Source organism: Leuresthes tenuis, unplaced genomic scaffold, assembly GCF_036924035.1.
Source record: "Leuresthes tenuis unplaced genomic scaffold, fLeuTen1.0.hap1 SCAF_14, whole genome shotgun sequence".
NCBI classification, from domain to species: Eukaryota; Metazoa; Chordata; class Actinopteri; order Atheriniformes; family Atherinopsidae; genus Leuresthes; species Leuresthes tenuis.
The window spans coordinates 27,527,686-27,544,654 of record NW_027325368.1 but is presented as its reverse complement, the minus strand read 5'-3'; the positions used below and the strand labels follow the sequence as shown (position 1 = coordinate 27,544,654).

At 39.5% G+C, this 16,969-nt stretch overlaps 1 protein-coding gene across 1 annotated transcript in view; it reads right to left on the bottom strand.

Annotated features, from left to right (window-relative positions):
- Positions 1-265: 265 nt before the first annotated feature.
- Positions 266-16,969, bottom strand: part of LOC140268234 (disks large-associated protein 1-like) — a 120,795-nt gene continuing 104,091 nt past the window's right edge. The window contains exons 5-8 of the mRNA XM_072363000.1: positions 16,251-16,533; positions 12,344-12,405; positions 492-588; positions 266-435 (exon numbers count right to left, since the gene is read on the bottom strand). Of these exons, the coding sequence (XP_072219101.1) occupies positions 266-435; positions 492-588; positions 12,344-12,405; positions 16,251-16,533 (612 nt within the window). The remainder of the gene's footprint in view (positions 436-491; positions 589-12,343; positions 12,406-16,250; positions 16,534-16,969) is intronic.

Genomic DNA, 16,969 nt, shown 5'->3' with positions numbered 1-16,969 from the left:
ACGTTCTGGGAAAGCGATTGCAATGTTCCCATAACTCCACTCAACAGCTGATTATGTTTATCGATCAGAATGCCTTGTGTGCTGGCTTCCTGGAGGGCGTCTGGATTCGCTGGATCCATATTTCTTGGTCGGATTATTCTGTTAAGGGCTGGAGAGGACTTGATCCAAAAGTGAACGGGAGACAGAAGGTAGAGGTCAAAAGGATTTATTCAGGGAGGGGGAAATAAGGATTTCAGGAAGCGAGGAGAATGAACCAGGGTCCGAGTTAGGTGGAAGGAGACTGGGTGTCTGGGTGTCTGGGTGACTCCGTGCAAGGCTCGTGAGATGAGTAGTTCCCGTGTTCCGATGATCTTGTGTAGGAGCTCGTGAAGACAGAATCGGATACGGGGCTGCGGGATGGCTCAGTGGCAGGCTGGGCTGGGTACAGATCTCTGGCTGGGCGTATACAACTGGCATGCATGTTCGTCCGACGTGAGACAATAATCCGACACCGCGGGCCAGGAGTGAGCAGGCTTTAACTGGTGCCAGATTGGTAACAGGACACAGGTGGGAATGGTGAGAGCGCTTCTCCCAGCCGTCCAGCCCAGCCTGAAAAACAACACAAGACAACCAGCCAGCACCCAGGTACAAACATAACTTAAGGAAGTCAACAAAGGTAATAATCACCACAGTTTTAGCTCTTTTGAATCTCTGATTCTCAGTTTAACCCACCCAAGGTGGAAATCACAAAAACCTCTTGTGTTTGTTGCTGTGTATCGTCCACCTGGCCCATATTCTGAGTTTCTGTCTGAATTCTCAGAGTTTTTATCCCAGTTAGTGCTGAGTACAGATAAAGTCATTGTAGTGGGTGACTTTAATATTCATGTAGATGTTGAAAATGACAGCCTAAATATTAACTTTAATTCTATATTAGACTCAATTGGATTTTCTCAAAGTGTTCACAGACCTACTCACTGCCTTAATCATACCCTTGACCTTGTGCTGACTTATGGCATTGAGAGTGAACAGTTAACAGTGTTCCCTCTGTCTTGTCTGACCATTTGTTAATAACTTTTGAATTTACATTACTTGACTACACGGTTTCTGAGAAGAATTCTACATATAGAAGGTGTCTATCAGAGAATGCTGTAACCAGATTTAAAGAGTTGATTTCATCATCCTTTTCTTCACTGCCATGTGCAGATATGACAGAGGACGGCTACCTAAATTTTACTCCAGTAGAACTTGACTCTCTTGTTGACAGCACTATAGCTTCAATGCGTACAACACTGGACAACGTTGCCCCTCTGAAAAGAAAGGTAATCAGTCAGAAGAGGTTGGCTCCTTGGTATAATTCACAGCTGCGTGCGTTAAAGCAGACTGCAAGAAAGCTGGAGAGACAGTGGCGTTCCTCTAATTTAGAAGAGTCTCAATTAGTCTGGAAAGATAGTTTAATAACGTATAAGAAAGCCCTTCGTAAAGCTAGAACTGCTTATTACTCAATATTGATAGAAGAGAATAAGAATAATCCCAGGTTTCTTTTCAGCACTGTTGCCAGGCTGACAAAGAGTCCGAGCTCTGTTGAGCCATGTATTCCTTTAACTCTCAGCAGTGATGATTTCATGAGATTCTTTATCAATAAAATAGTTTCTATCAGAGAGAAGATTAATGGAATCCTTCCCACTATTATCACTGATGTATCATCAAGTAGAGCAGCTTTAGAAGTATCTTTAGAACCTGATTTGTATTTAGACGGCTTCTGCCCAGTTGATGTCTCTGAGCTAACAACACCAATAGTCTCTTCTAAACCATCAACTCGTATTTTAGACCCAATCCCAACCAGACTGTTCAAGGAGGTTTTCCCCTTAATTGACACTTCCATATTGGATTTGATCAATCAGTCTTTGTTGACAGGATATAGAATCGAATCGAATCGAATAGAATAGAATAGAATAGAATAGAATAGAATAGAATAGAATAGAAAAATACTTTCTTCATCCCCCTGTGAGGGAAATTCAAATTAGTCAAGTAGCTCAATTTTTTTGCTATTTACAATGATTGTATATTAGACAACAACAAAAAAAAATAAAACAATAATAATAAATGACTAAATACATAAATAAATTTGAGAAGAACATGTCAGCAGTCACTGTTAAAAAGCCTTATGGCTGTGGGGACAAAGGACCTCCTGAACCTCTCAGTCCTGCAGCCTCTCACTGCAGCTGCTCCTCTGACCTGCCAGGATGCTGTGGAGAGGATGTCTATTATTCTCAGAATAGCATAGAACAGTGCACAGTGAACAGTGTCTTTTTTTTTTTTTTACAATAAACCTAATTTGTTCACTTCAACTGAGACTCATTTGATTTACTGGTTGTCGTGTTATTGTCTGCCAACTGGTTTCACCAAGTGGGCGTAACATGTGATAAAACATACATATCATATCACTACAGACATTAAAGGACCTGAGCCGTCTCAGGAAGAAGAGACGGCTCTGGCCCCTCCTGTACACTGCTTCTATGTTGGCAGACCACTCCAGTTTATTATCCAGCACCACCCCCAGGTATTTGGCCTGAACAGTCTATCTCCCCTCCATCAATGCAGACTAACTGGTATGGAGTTTTAGATCTCCTGAAGTCCACCACCAGCTCTTTGGTCTTGGTAGTGTTCAGGTGCAAAAAAGTTACCAAGAAGCTTGAACCCATATCTGATTAAAAAACAGGATAATACCCCCGCCTTTCCGTTCGTACTCCGGTCACGATCTGCTCGTATGGCTGTGAAGCCGGGTATGCCCACACATGAGTCTGGTGTGTTGTCGTTCAGCCAGGACTCAGACAGACAGATCAAACTGCTTTCCTTTCCGCACAGGCGCATCTAGCTCATCACAGAATTAATATTTCCCATAATCACCGAGGGCAGAAAAGGCTTGTTTTTGCTCCAGCTCTGCAGCTTTCTTAGCTCAGTCAGAATTGGATGATCCTTGACAGGGCCAACAGTTCTTTTCTACTGGTAGCAGTGCACATCCATCCATTTTCTATACCCACTCAATCCGTCGGTCAGATCACGGGGGGTCCGGAGCCTATTGCAGCGGCAAGAGGCGGGGTACACAGGTCCATCACAGGACCACACAGAGACAAACAACAATTTTAGAGACACCAATTAACCTAACTTTTTTGGACAGTGGGAAGAAGCTGGAGTACCCACCATGCAGCCCTGGTAGCAGTGCACATTGTCAAATAAAATAAAAATGAAAGAAAATGTAAATAAAAAGTAAATCACTAAAAATGTTTTGATAAAAGAAATGACATATAATTCTAAAAACGACAAACAAAATTGAGAGCTACACAGACTTGCTGCCAATAAGGCTAGTGCATTGCAATCATTTGTACCTCAGACTTTTAACGTTTCTGTAATTAAACCTTCACTTAAAAACCTACTCTTGATTATGAAATGTTGGCTGTTTATCAACCTATATCCAATCTCCCTTTTTTGTCTAAAGTTCTTGAAAAAATAGTTGCAGTTCAACTTTGTGATCATTTACACACAAATAATCTGTTTGAAGAGTTTCAGTCAGGATTCAGAGTGCATCATAGCACAGAAACAGCACTGGTGAAAGTTACCAATGATCTCCGCTTAGCCTCTGATAGCGGACTTGTTTCTGTGCTTGTCCTGTTGGATCTCAGTGCTGCATTTGATACGATCGATCACAGCATTCTGTTACAGAGACTTGAACATGTTACTGGGATTAAAGGAACTGCATTAGGCTGGTTTAAGTCATATTTATCTGATAGATTCCAGTTTGTTCTTGTAAATGAAGAATCTTCCTCACACACCAGAGTAAGTCATGAAGTTCCTCAGGGTTCTGTGCTTGGACCGATTCTTTTTACTTTGTACATGCTTCCATTAGGTGACATTATTAGACAGCATGGCATAACTTTCCAGTGTTATGCTGATGATACTCAGCTGTACTAATCTATGAAACCAGATGAAACCAATGGGTTGGTCAGACTACAAGCCTGTCTTAAAGACATAAAGACCTGGATGACTCAGAACTGTCTGCTTCTAAATTCAGACAAAACTGAAGTTGTTCTCTTTGGACCTGAGCGCTTCAGGGAGAAATTGTCTAGTAATATAGTTACTCTATATGGTATTTCCTTGGCTTCTAGTTCTACAGTGGGGAACCTTGGAGTTATTTTTGACCAGAATTTATAATTTGACGCACATATAAAACTGGTTTCTAGGACTGCCTTCTTTCACCTTCGTAATATTACTAAAATCAGGAACATCCTGTCTCAGGGTGATGCAGATAAACTGCTGCATGCATTTGTTACTTCAGGATTAGACTACTGTAATTCCTTATTATTGGGCTGTCCCACATATTCTCTGAAAAGCCTCCAGCTGATCCAAAATGCTGCAGCCAGAGTTCTGATGAGAACTAACAGGAGAGATCATGTTTCTCCAGTTTTAGCTTCTCTTTATTTACTCCCTGTTAAATTCAGAATAGAATTTAAGATTATTCTCCTCACATATAAAGCTCTTAATGACGAGCTCCATCATATCTTAAAGATGTCATAGTTGGATATTTTCCCAACAGAGCACTTTGCTCGCAAACTGCAGGTTTGCTTGTGGTTCCCAGAGTTTCTAAAAGTAGAATGGGAGGCAGAGCCTTCAGTTATCAGGCCCCTCTCTGTGGAACCTGCTGCCAGCTTGGATTCAGGAAGCAGACACCCTCTCTACCTTTAAGATTTGGCTTAAACCTTTCCTTTTTAATAAAGGTTATAGTCAGAGGTGGGACCAAGTTTTTGCAAATTACAAGAAAGTCTCAGGTCTCTATAGTCAAGTCTAGAGTCAAGTTCCGAGTCAAGTCACAAATCAAGACTGAGAAGTCCAGCTTAATTCAAGTCCTAAACATTGAGTTTCAAGTCACAGCCAAGTCATCACAAGCTCTTCATCAAATACAGTTTTCTTTTTAAATAAATATTGAAATATTACGTTTATTGCCATTCATTCCATTTATGCAATTTATTATTTCACCAGTTAACATATAAAAAGCTGATATTTTGTTACTAAATTAATGGCCAACAACTTATACAAATCATACCTATAATAGTTCAGATTTGTACAAATAAGCAATCAAAAGATTCATTTTTGATCAAGATTACTAGTAGCATTACTGGCATTGGCTTTGAGGTGCGATACACTCTTGATCTGCAAACAGAGCCAAACAACCATTGGCACTCCGCCTGCAGCAATTGAAATCACATATCAACCTAACATGCATGTCTTTGGGGTTCAATATATTTGTAACGTTAAGTTACTGTCAGCAGTGACCGTGTTAACCATCAAGTGACAAGTGGTAAACTAACTGCTAGACATTTCTGATTAGTGTATAGAATAAAATAATTTCTGCTGTCAACTTTTAAGGAGCGTTATCAAGTACTTCGAAGTGAATAGGCTGAAGTCAAAGTAAAGTCACGAGTCATTTCAGTGAAAGTCAACGTCGAGTTACAAGTCTTTTATCATTTTGTCAAGTCAATTCTGAAGTCATTAAATTCATGACTTGAGTCTAACACGAGTCTAAGTCATTTGACTTGAGTCCACAGCCGTGGGATGAGTTAGGGATGGTTCAGGTAATCCTGAAACATCCCATAGTTAAGATTCTATAGGCTTAGACTGCTGGGGGACAACATCTGTCACACCTTTCCTCATTTTGCTCTCTTTTTCCCCCTGTTTTCTGTCTTCTCAAACTCCAGCTGGTCGAGGCAGATGGCCACCCTTCTGAGTCTGGTTCTGCCAGATGTTTCTTCCTGGTTCTGGTTCTGCCAGAGATTTCTTCCTGTTAAAAGGGAGTCGTTCCTTTCCACAGTCGCCTCAGGCTCAGGACGGGAGATTGGACTGAAGACAAGTTTCAGAGAAATCTGTTGTTTTCTTTAGCTAGGAAATTGTTTTTTAATTGAATCTATATGAATGAACTGAATTAATTATTTTGAATTGAACTAACTAAATTTTATTGGATTATGATTTCAATGAATTGGACTCTAATTGGCTAGAATTGGACTGTATCATTGAAGTGCCTTGAGATGACATTTGTTTTAATTTGGTGCTATACAGATCAAACTGAATTCAATTGAATTTAAAAGAAAGAGAGAGAAAGCATGAGAGACAAAAAATAAATTGTCAAAAACATTTTAAATTTTTTAAATTTCTTTTAAAGTTTTTAATTTTTCTGGGGTATTTCAGTGACAATGACAGATGCAGTAAGGGGTCTGGTGGTATATGGATGTGTTAAGAGGCCTTCTGGAGCAGGTCAAAAGATTGAATAACTAGAGAGGAGCCTTTTCTATCAGCCACATAAAACTTCACTGATCTTTAAAGGAATTTTGCAGGCGTTCCAGTTATTCAGAAACATGTAGATACCTTAATTGAATTATACATATGGTGCTTTCAAATATCTTTTTCAAATATCAGTTGTTTTTTCATATACTTCCGAGAGTCTTAATCTCAGTGAGACAATTTCTGGCTCTATAAATATCTATGCAAATTTATGGATCTAAATTCCTAAATTGTTTTTGTTTTTGCATTTTTGTGATTTATATATTGCTTGTTACCACAAACAGCTAATCAGCCAGTCGCTTGGCAGCGACTCACTGCATTTAGGCATATAGAGGTGGTCAAGACAACACGTTGAAGTTCAAACCGAGCATCAGAATGGGGAAGAAAGAGGATTTAAGTGACATTGAACGTGACATGGTTGTTGGTGCCAGACGGGCTGGTCTGAGTATTTCAGAAACAGCTGATCTGCTGGGATTTTCACCCACAACCATCTCTGGGTTTATAGAGAAAGGTCGGAAAAAGAGAAAATATCCAGTCAAAATGCCTTGTTGGTGTGAGAGGTCAGAGGAGAATGGGCAGAATGGTTCCAGATCGGAAGGCAACAGGAACTCAAATAAGCACTCGTTACAACCAAGGAATGCAGAATACCATCTCTGAACGCACAACATGTGGAACCTTGAGTAGGATTTGGGCTACAGCAGCAGAAGACTACACCGGGTGCCACTCCTGTCAGCTAACAACAAGAAACAGACTACAATTCACACAGGCTCGCCAAAACTGGACAATAGAAGATTGGAAAAAGGTTGCCTGGTCTGATTTCTCGATTTCAGCTGCGACATTCAGACGGTTGGGTCAAAATTTGGCGTAAACAACATGAAAGCAAGGTTCCATCCTGCTTTGTATCATTGGTTCAGGCTGTTGGTGGTGGTGTAATGGTGTGGGGGATATTTTCTTGGCACACTTTGGGCCCCTTAGTACCAATTGATCATTGTTTGAATCTGAATTTGAGGTATTCAAGATCCACACCCGTTATCCATATTATTTTAGTCAGAGTATGTTGTTTATTTTATGCCTTCTTATTTTATATATTTATTCCATGTCTTTACCTTTATATCCTAACAAGGTGTGGTGTTTTCAAAATCCTCTGAAAAAAATGTGTGTAAAGGCAAAATAATGGAGGGAATTGAGTTTTTTTTAGCTTTTAGTTTTTTAAAACCAAAATCACAACTTCTACTTTACACGCTCACAACACCATAATGGTTTCAGGCATATTATTGGCTGAAAGTTGGAAACTTGGAAAACTGCCAGATAGTAAAAAAGAGTAAGAAAGAGAAAAGAGAGCGAAAGAAAGCAGAATGAAGTAGTATATACATTTTTTCTTCTTTTTCGCTTGTCCGTCGTTTTATCTTGTCTCCATGTCTTTCGTTGTTCGTTACACATTTTACCCTTTGCTTCTGCATAAGTTACTACATTCCAATAAATGTCTGTACTCAAATGTACAAAATGCCCCAGAAAATTTACTGAGAAACTGGGCAAGTATGAAATTTTGTGTTGGAACTAAAATTTGTTGGAACCCAGGAGGTCTCTCCTTTAATTTGACAATAACTCTGTGCCCAGGTATGAAATTGCTGTCATGAGAATTGTAGCGTACTCAAGGACACCTGAAAAGGGGGGAGACCCAGAAAACCGTTTTGGTCTCTGCTATTGGTTTCAAAAACACAGAACACCTAATTTACAGTCGTGAGAAAGGGGGTGGAAAAGCATTCTCACCCAACCTTTCACCTTTGCTGCTCGCCCGGCAATAGCTCGGTTTGAACACACAAAGACTCACCTTTTGGTACCAAGCGGGGGAGAGGAATTCATACCAAGAAAGGACTAAAAATTAGACGTGACACCTACCAGACAGGTAAAAAACGCAGGCTTGGCCAAACCATTTCCATACTCCTGGAAAATAAGAAAACCTTCAGAGTCCAACTTCAGACGGATTAATGTAACTCTGATAAACATGTTTCTTACCTGCCTACCAGTTGTGAAACATAATCACGGACAGCTCAAGCTTCATTTTAAGACTTTTCACAACGTTGTACATGGTACACCAGGAAAGTGATAATTCCGTTTTGGTCTCGGCTGAGTGCCGTGGAGCCACAGTGCCATCTAGAGGTCGGTGGTACCGAACCTTTGAATTAGAATCACTGTATTTAAATACTCCGATAACACATGGACTCAATTCTATGACTTTGAATCACCCAAATACATATATATATATATATATATATATATACACACACACACATACATACAGCATGCAAGCAACTGCAGCAACTATTAGTATATATATATATATATATATATATATATATATATATAAGGTAAGCCTGACTTAAGGTAAGAATGACTTAAATTCATAAGTTTTGTCAGAAAATAATTTTATTATATATATATAATAAAAGTATTTTCTGACTTATGAAACTTATGAATTTAAGTCATTCTTACCTTCTCTTTAATTGGTATTTCTACAGTCAGAAAATTTATTTAACCAAGACATTCAACAAGGTTGAAATTCTTTTGAAATGTTGATAGTGCAGTGATTTAAAGTAATTTTGAGGCAGAAAATGTGTTAGGTTACAAAGAAGGAGCTGTGACCACGTTTTGGCAAGTGGAAATGTAAATTTTATGGGTTGTGTTAGTCATAACTTCAAAAAGTTGAGTGGTTGAGGTGGTGATCTGTCACATTAGAATCAGATCAGAATAGTGTTTATTGCTTACTTTGCAGTCACAACGAAATTGTGGAGTTGTTGGAAGTAAAAGCCAGTGTGAGGTGTAATGTGAGGTGATAATCTGTCACATATGATACTTCAGGATCAAGACCAGTCATTTTAAGGCAGAATACATCGAAGGAAGGAGCTGCAATCAATTTTTGGCAGGTGAAAATGCCAAATTTGTATTGTAATGGACCTTTAAAAGAATTTCAAGCTGTCTTGTGAGCTCAGATCGTTATATTATGAAGCTTATGAATGAGATCAAGTTACATATAGGTAGAAAACACCTTTCATTAACAGTATTTGGCCTTCAATCAACATTTGGCAGGTGAAAAAGCCCATTGTCTATTGTAATGGTCCTTTAAATGAATTTCAAACTGTCCTGTGAGCTCTACTGTTATATTATGAAGCTCTAGAATGAGATCAAGTCATATTCAGGCAGAAATAACCTCTCAGTGACTATACTATGCCTTCAATCAGTTTTTGACAGGTGAAACTGATTGAAAACTGCAAAACACATCCAAACATGGCAAGCAAATACTATGAAGGGCCCAGATTAGATAAAAACAATGCAGAATCGCAAGGATCTTTATTGAAAACCCACCAATACATCAGATCCATTGTAGTCTAATTTCCAAAGACAGGGCTGCACAAAGTCATCAGACATATCAAGCACATAGAGACATATCACATAATTGCTGTTACGTGATAAACGGTAAACTTTCGAAGTTTGCTGTAATTAGGCCTAAATTATAATGCAGTTGCATGTATCTGCATATTATGACCATCTAATCCAGAGAAAAGCAGACCGCTCAACGGGCTGCTGTGCACGCTCCCACGGGCAGAAATCAGATTCTGGCAGACAATCACTTTTTGGCACGACACCGGGTTAAAATAACCAATACTTTATCCACCATAACAAACTCCTACCTGTATTTAGCCAGAGACCGTGATAAGGATTAAAACTCAGACCAAAACTAAGTCCCCATATTGCTCTAGTCCCTGTCCTTTGCTATAAGTCCGACACTGTGGTATTAAATCATTATCACTATATGTCCTGAGCGAATATATGTCCTACTATATATGTCCACTATATGTCTCTTAAGGTTTAATGTTTAATGTCAAATAAATAACCCATATTTAGTCACTAGCCGTGTTTCATATTTTTTGTGGTAATTACGGTCACTTCAGATGAAAACTCTACTTCAGTAACAAACTCCCTAGTTTGCAACTTCTGATCCTGTTTCCTCTCAAAATTGTGCCTCCACAAAGATAATTGAATATTAAATTAATTTAATGTTCATGGTTACCCCAGCTGGCCTGTGGGAAATTGTTTGGAGCACCAGTTTAAACAGTTCACCAGCACTCGAATGAGATCTTCAGCAGTAGTACTGAAGCCGATCTTCGTGGCCAGCGTTCTAAAATTGTCTGAAACGGAAATTATTATGATCTCATTTACGGATATTAAAAATTCTACTTGTTGAACCACTGAATTCTCGTATTTATTTCACAGGATAGTGTTTGCAAGGCTCGACCAAGAGACTGATGGGAACAATGTGGGTCAATGTGACAAACAGAAAATAGTGATGTTGTGTGCTTATACTGTATGTTCACAATATAGCTGTAAAGAGATTCAATGACTTACACATACTGCCCCTCTGTAAGTCCTCCACTCACATAAAAATAACCAGGCTATCTAAATATGAAAAATAAACACTATAAGATTTGAACTTGAAACAAATAATCTACCAGTGAGGAAGTTTCCTCATAAAGACATGGTCATCATGGTGACTTCTGTTCCTGACAAGATCATTGTTTCTTCCAGAATTGTCTCTGAGGTCACAGAAAAGGAAAGTCCCCAAAAGCTCTTTTACAATATAAACCCAAATACAGGTATTCTTCATTCTTGAATTCAACGTCCAGCTTATGAGCTCATCCAAAATCCATGCCAAATAATGGTGTAAAGATTAACTGGTATGAATCAAAACCTGGTTTTATCAATAAAAATGTAATTACATCATCGTACGAACCCCTGGGCCAAACAAGATGTACCATAAACTGGTCAATGGCCCAGCTCTACAGTTTAAACTTGTCCGACGAAGGTTTTGCTGCAGATCTTGCAGAGTCAGTGTCAGGTTATTGTATCAATGTAAATCACATTTACCACACCAGTGCACATCCTTGAAACAGCTGTCCACGCGCTGAATGACACACTCATTGTATATGTCCATCATCATTGCTTGCGAGTATAAAGCAAATATAAAACAAATCCCAACATCTAAGTATTAATGTAAATACACATACCACCCATCCACCAACAGATGGTGACACAGTTTACAACACACCATTAAATCTATTTTCTATTATTATCTATCTATCAACACTGAGCAACGGCAAACCTAAACACTCACCTGATGAGAAATCATGGTGAATCTTTGGATGCTACTATAGCAAGCTCAATAACACATGAAGAAAAGTCATAGATTAAGATCAAGAGAATTTATTGTCATGTTGATGCATGTAAATACACAAAATTACTCCTCCTCTTAACCCATCCAGGTTGGCGCTGTCACGGTTTATGTTCTGTTTCATGTCTTGTCTTGTCATTTCCTGTTTTATTTTGAAAGCACTAACTGTCTCCTCTTGTTTCAGGTATCTTGCCCTTCCTCCCGTGTTAAGTGTCTGATTGTCTTCCCTGATTCTCAAGTGTTTCCACCTGTTCCCCTTGGTCCTTCATATGTTCAAATAGTTTCCCTTGTCTTGTGCCAGTATGTTGTCTCTCCCCATGAGCATCATTGCCAGCCATTTGTCTAGAACCTCGATCCACAGTTCCACGAGCCTGCAGTGAGTGATCCTCCTGCAGTGCTTTCTTGATTTGTAATTTATTCTTATTCATAGCCTTAGTTTATTTATTCTAAACGGTAAGTTTCATAGCTTTGTTTTTTTCCTCTGTTTTCAAGGAGTGATTTTTGTTGTAACCATTCATAGTCGCCTAGTTTTAAGTTAATCGTTAAAGGTCATAGAGCCTCTGTTCTGTAAAGAGTGCGTCTTTTGTTTTATTCCGCCTCGTTAGGAGAGCGTGTCTTTGTTTAGTTAAGTGTTCATAGCTTTTTGTTTTCCTCCCAGTTTGGAGAGATTTGTTTCTTAACTTTCATAGCTGCGCTCCTCCTCCGCCATAGTTACAGAGAAGAGCGCTGAGGTTTTTTCATAGCCATTACTTTGCTCTGCCGGGAGATCGCCCTGCCTTGCTGTGTGGTTCGTTAAATAATAAAAACCCTCTTGGAATCCAAAACGACCCTGCGTCTGTGTCCTGAGCCCCCTGGTACCTGACAGGCGCCTGTTGAATGCACACGGTCACACACTCAGAGACAGATGCTACACAGTGAAGCGGTGGGCAGCCATTCACAGTGGGAGCATGGGGGTATGGTGCCTTTGCTCAAGGGCACCTCGAACCGCCAACCGTCCAGTTATTGGATGACCTACTCTAACCACTGAGCGACGGCTGCCTCGGAGGGTTTTTATTAGGATTTTTTTTTTCAACCGAAATATGGATACAAGTCAGTAATGTCAAAGGTAATCGCAGAATCTATTGTCGTATTTACTGCTAAAGATTTTTTATCTCTCTGTGTGGTTGAAAGTGACTGCTGTCATGACTCGATACTTGCAGCTTTGGTAAAAGATACCAATTGAATTTCATCAACAAATCTGTGTCAAATGTTGAATATCAAAGTCAAGAACTACCAAATGTATTTTTCCTATGCTATGAAGTAACAAAAATGCTGTGATTACCTGGTCTTTCCATCTACTTGATGGCAGATGTGATGGTAAATTTGGTCTCGGGACTAACAGACTCTCCAATCCACATGGACCATTTGTCTCACCCAGACACACTAATGATTTTAAACCATTTGTCTCTTGATCAACACCCAGACAAGATAATTCTTTTAACCACCTGTCTCTGAAGCATCAACAGGAGCACATCCTGCATCCTGCCCACCCTTGCAGGTGTGGTTACACACCAAAAGAACAAAGTCCCCTCCTCAGGTATAAATGCTCTGTATTCCTTTTGTTTGTATCTTTTCATACCATTACCACTGAATGGTGTGGACTGATCTTTTCCCTTGCAACGAAAAATTCAACTTAGCCGGCCGGCAGAAATAAGAAAAGTTCTCTATTTCATTGCTCATCAGAGGTATTAGGAAGGAAGCGTGAAAAACTTCCATAACAACGATTACCTGGCAGGGTCCATGGTATTTGTTGTCCCTCTTCCCCCTTTTTGCCTCTTCTATGTTTTGTTCCTGCTTCCCTGTGGGTGTGGAAAATGGTGGTGCCCTGATTATTAGTCCAACTCACCTGTGGCTGATACTGCTGTTCCATTTGGAGGCTTCAGTGTTCTCTCCTCTCGTTGCCAGTTTGTCTGTCCACCTAAGTGGTACAGCTCCAGCCAAGATTATGTGTTTCAAGTTCAGTAAAGTCAGTATTAATTCTTGTTACGAATTGCCTTTGTCTATATTCAGGAAATCAGTCACCCAGACCAATTAACCCAACCATCATTATCTTCCAGGAATATTGCCATACATTGTGTCACAGTAGTCTCATGTCAGGTCATCACTATACTACAATTCATATCAGTTTGCCAAGTGCACTGTGGTTGTGTAAAACATAGTGTTGGTGGATGGAAACAACTAAGAACATTTTTCAACGTGTTAAAACTTTTTGAGTGGTCAATTTTATTCTGTGAGGGTTTCACTGTCTCACAACCCGGAATTAGATTTAGCGGGTTTAGAAAACGGATAGATGGAAGGGTTTCACTGCACAACAGAAACAGCTTACCACAATCATTGACTCAACCAAATGTCAATATTACTGTCACTGCTGTTAGTCACATTGGTCATACTGAGAATAAAATAGACAAAGGGATTGTGATTGACAAGTGGTTAACATACAATAATTGGTCTGCACTTATGTAGCATCTTTTAACCTTAGCTTAGGTTAACAAAGTGGTTCAAAATAGGTTTCACAGTTACCAGTTTACAGATAACAGCCATCCAATATCCCAGCCATGCAAATTACTGCCGTTGGGAATAACTTGGAGCTCAGTAACTTCTCCAAATGGAAGGGTTGCAGACTTTGCAATTAGTGGTCAACCTGCTCATACACCTGAGTCAAAGCTACCCACATTGGGGGTATTTATAAGAGAGGCGGGGGCAGAGTACATGGCAGAGTTTTCTTATTTTAGTTTGTTATGTTAGTTTGAATCGGAAACCGTCAGTAGTCCTGTTTTGTCGTTTTTGTTTTCGGTTATATTCGGTTTTCCTCAGTAAGCGGGGAAAACGCAGGGTGCCACGGCTGGCCCTGTGTTTCCACTTTTTGTTCCTTTTGGCCAGGGTCTCTTTTTGGTTCATAACTTTATGGGTTAATCTTTAACTTTTTTCCCCTTTTCCCTTCCAAATGGTAATTTTTCAATAAAGAATTTTTTTTCTTTTGCAGACCTTGTGTGGCATCCTTACATGTTGTGGTCTCATTGAGCCGATGTGTTAATTTAATTTTATGAGGCAGTAACAATTTTTCAAAGAGTAGAAGAAGGGGAAATAGTCTGGAAACAAATCCATCCATCCATTTTCTATACCTGCTTTGTCTCATTTAGTTTTTTAGAGGGGCAGCCTATCCCCGCTGCTACTGGGCAAAAGGCGGGGTACACCCTGGACGGGGTCCATGGCAGGGCCACACAGAGACAAACAAAAAAAACCTTGCGCACTCACATTCCCTCCCTACAGTCAATTTGGAATTATTAATCTCACATGCATATTTTTGGACTGTGAGAGGAAGATGGAATACCCAGATAGAAATCAGCATACAGAAAGGCTCCAGTTGAGATTCAAAGCTCATCTTATTGCTGTAAGGTGACAGTATTCCACCACAACACTGTTCAGCCGTCAGGAAAATGCTTGTCTTTCTAAATTATTTTAATTTAGCCACACATGGAAACATTCCATACCTTTTTACAAACTTGGAAAATCCAAAAAGTAGGTACCCTAGAACTTGTTGAATCAATAATGGCCCACCTCTATTTCAAATGTAATTAAAAATTCAACAATTTAAGATGCAAAATTCTTTTTAAAAAGTTTCTGTACTTCAGTGTGTGCTTCTGTGTTGCAAATCAGTGCTTCCATGGTTGGATCCATCCTGCAATGTTTGTGAAAACCCCTTATAAATACATTTACTTGCAGAAAATATGGTCAAGGAGAACTTACTCCATCCTATCATCCATCCATCCATAACTTATTTAAATCAAGTACACCTTCCTACCTTCACAAAAAGGAAGAAGGAGCAAGTGGTAGAACCAAAGAAGATAATTGGAATTTTGGGCCAATCTCTCCACAAAAACGACTCCAGGGTATAAATGTATATTGACAAAATAATGAATTGCATAGTCTTCTAGGCTTAGTTTTCTCTTCATCACAACAGACACTGTCTGTCAGTGCAAATCTTGCATTCATCCACCTGATAGTGTCCAATGACATTATTCCTTCGCTTGTAAACAAGACCCTGACATATTCACATTCTTCCTCTTGAGACAATAACTTTTTCCCAACTAAGAGCAGTTAATCCTTTTTCGACAAGAAGAGACACCGTTGCCCAGTTTTAATGCTGTAATGCAAAGATGTGCCAAACAGAACATCCCAAATACATCCCAGTACGTTAAAGAAGTCACCTCATCTACCCAAGGGCCCTGTGACTGAAGAGATTTTAACCACCTCAGCCCAAGAGATGGTTAGGTCCCACAAACTGTCCACTTTATTAAAGCCATTACAATAATTAAATGATTGTGACTAAGATTACCAAAGTCTTCAAGTCACCTGAAATCAACCAATTGCATTTATCATTGATAAAGTCATCTTAAATTAGATTCAAGGGCATAGTCCAAATATATAAAAGGTTGCTAATTAGCATAGGCCCTTGTTTGGGATGAAATTGTTTTACTCAAACCAGATACTCCAGAAAACAAAGAAACATGGTGTTCAGGAGGGCTTACAGACATAAAAAATAATTAATTAGATAATGGATAATGATGAAAGACATTTGGACAAGAACTATTTTCTTTTCTTGTGAGAACTGATGTGAAAAGTTTAAGATAAGAAAATACGCCCAAAAATATTTAGTTTGGCTTCCTCCCCCTACCTGTGCTGCTTTGGATGGTCCTGACAGTGGTGGCAGATGTGCGTGGTGGTGAGGATGGTAGCAGCAGCAATGGTCTCCCTCCTTCTCCTTCTTCCTCCCCAGCACAGCCCTGGTCAATCGCCCTCACATAACTATGGCTTCGCATACGAAAGCATCCTGGCATGGGCAGGGTGTCCATTGTATCCAAACTGTCCATGGCAGCTTCCATAGCCTGAGACTGCATCTCACTATAGACCTGTTCGCACACTTGTTCAATCTGCCCATTCACCTCCACCTCACTTAGCTGCAGAACAGGACATCAGATGGGGAACAGGCAGACAAAGGGAAACAAAGAATTAAGAATGAAAAGGAGGGGAAAACTCCGGACTATAAATGAAATTATCTCACTTTTTGAAGTAACACAGTTCTGTATGCAGGTAAACAGTGTAATATTGAGTTTTTTTCTTCATGTCAGAACATCTTTCTTGCAGAAAGTTTGTGTGACTTATGACGGATGTTTTGAAAGGGTTTATTTTAATCCAAACAATATTTTCCAGAAACTAACCAGGTAGTTTTTGTGCCAAACCCTAACCAAAGAGCAATTTAGAATAAAAAATAATGAATTAAGATTTTAGCCATGGTCTACCAGACAGGTAACAAACTGCTGTTGTCACTGGTTGAGGTTAATAACTCAAATAAATAATTTGCCATAGCTGGCAAAGGCTGAGCAACAAACCATC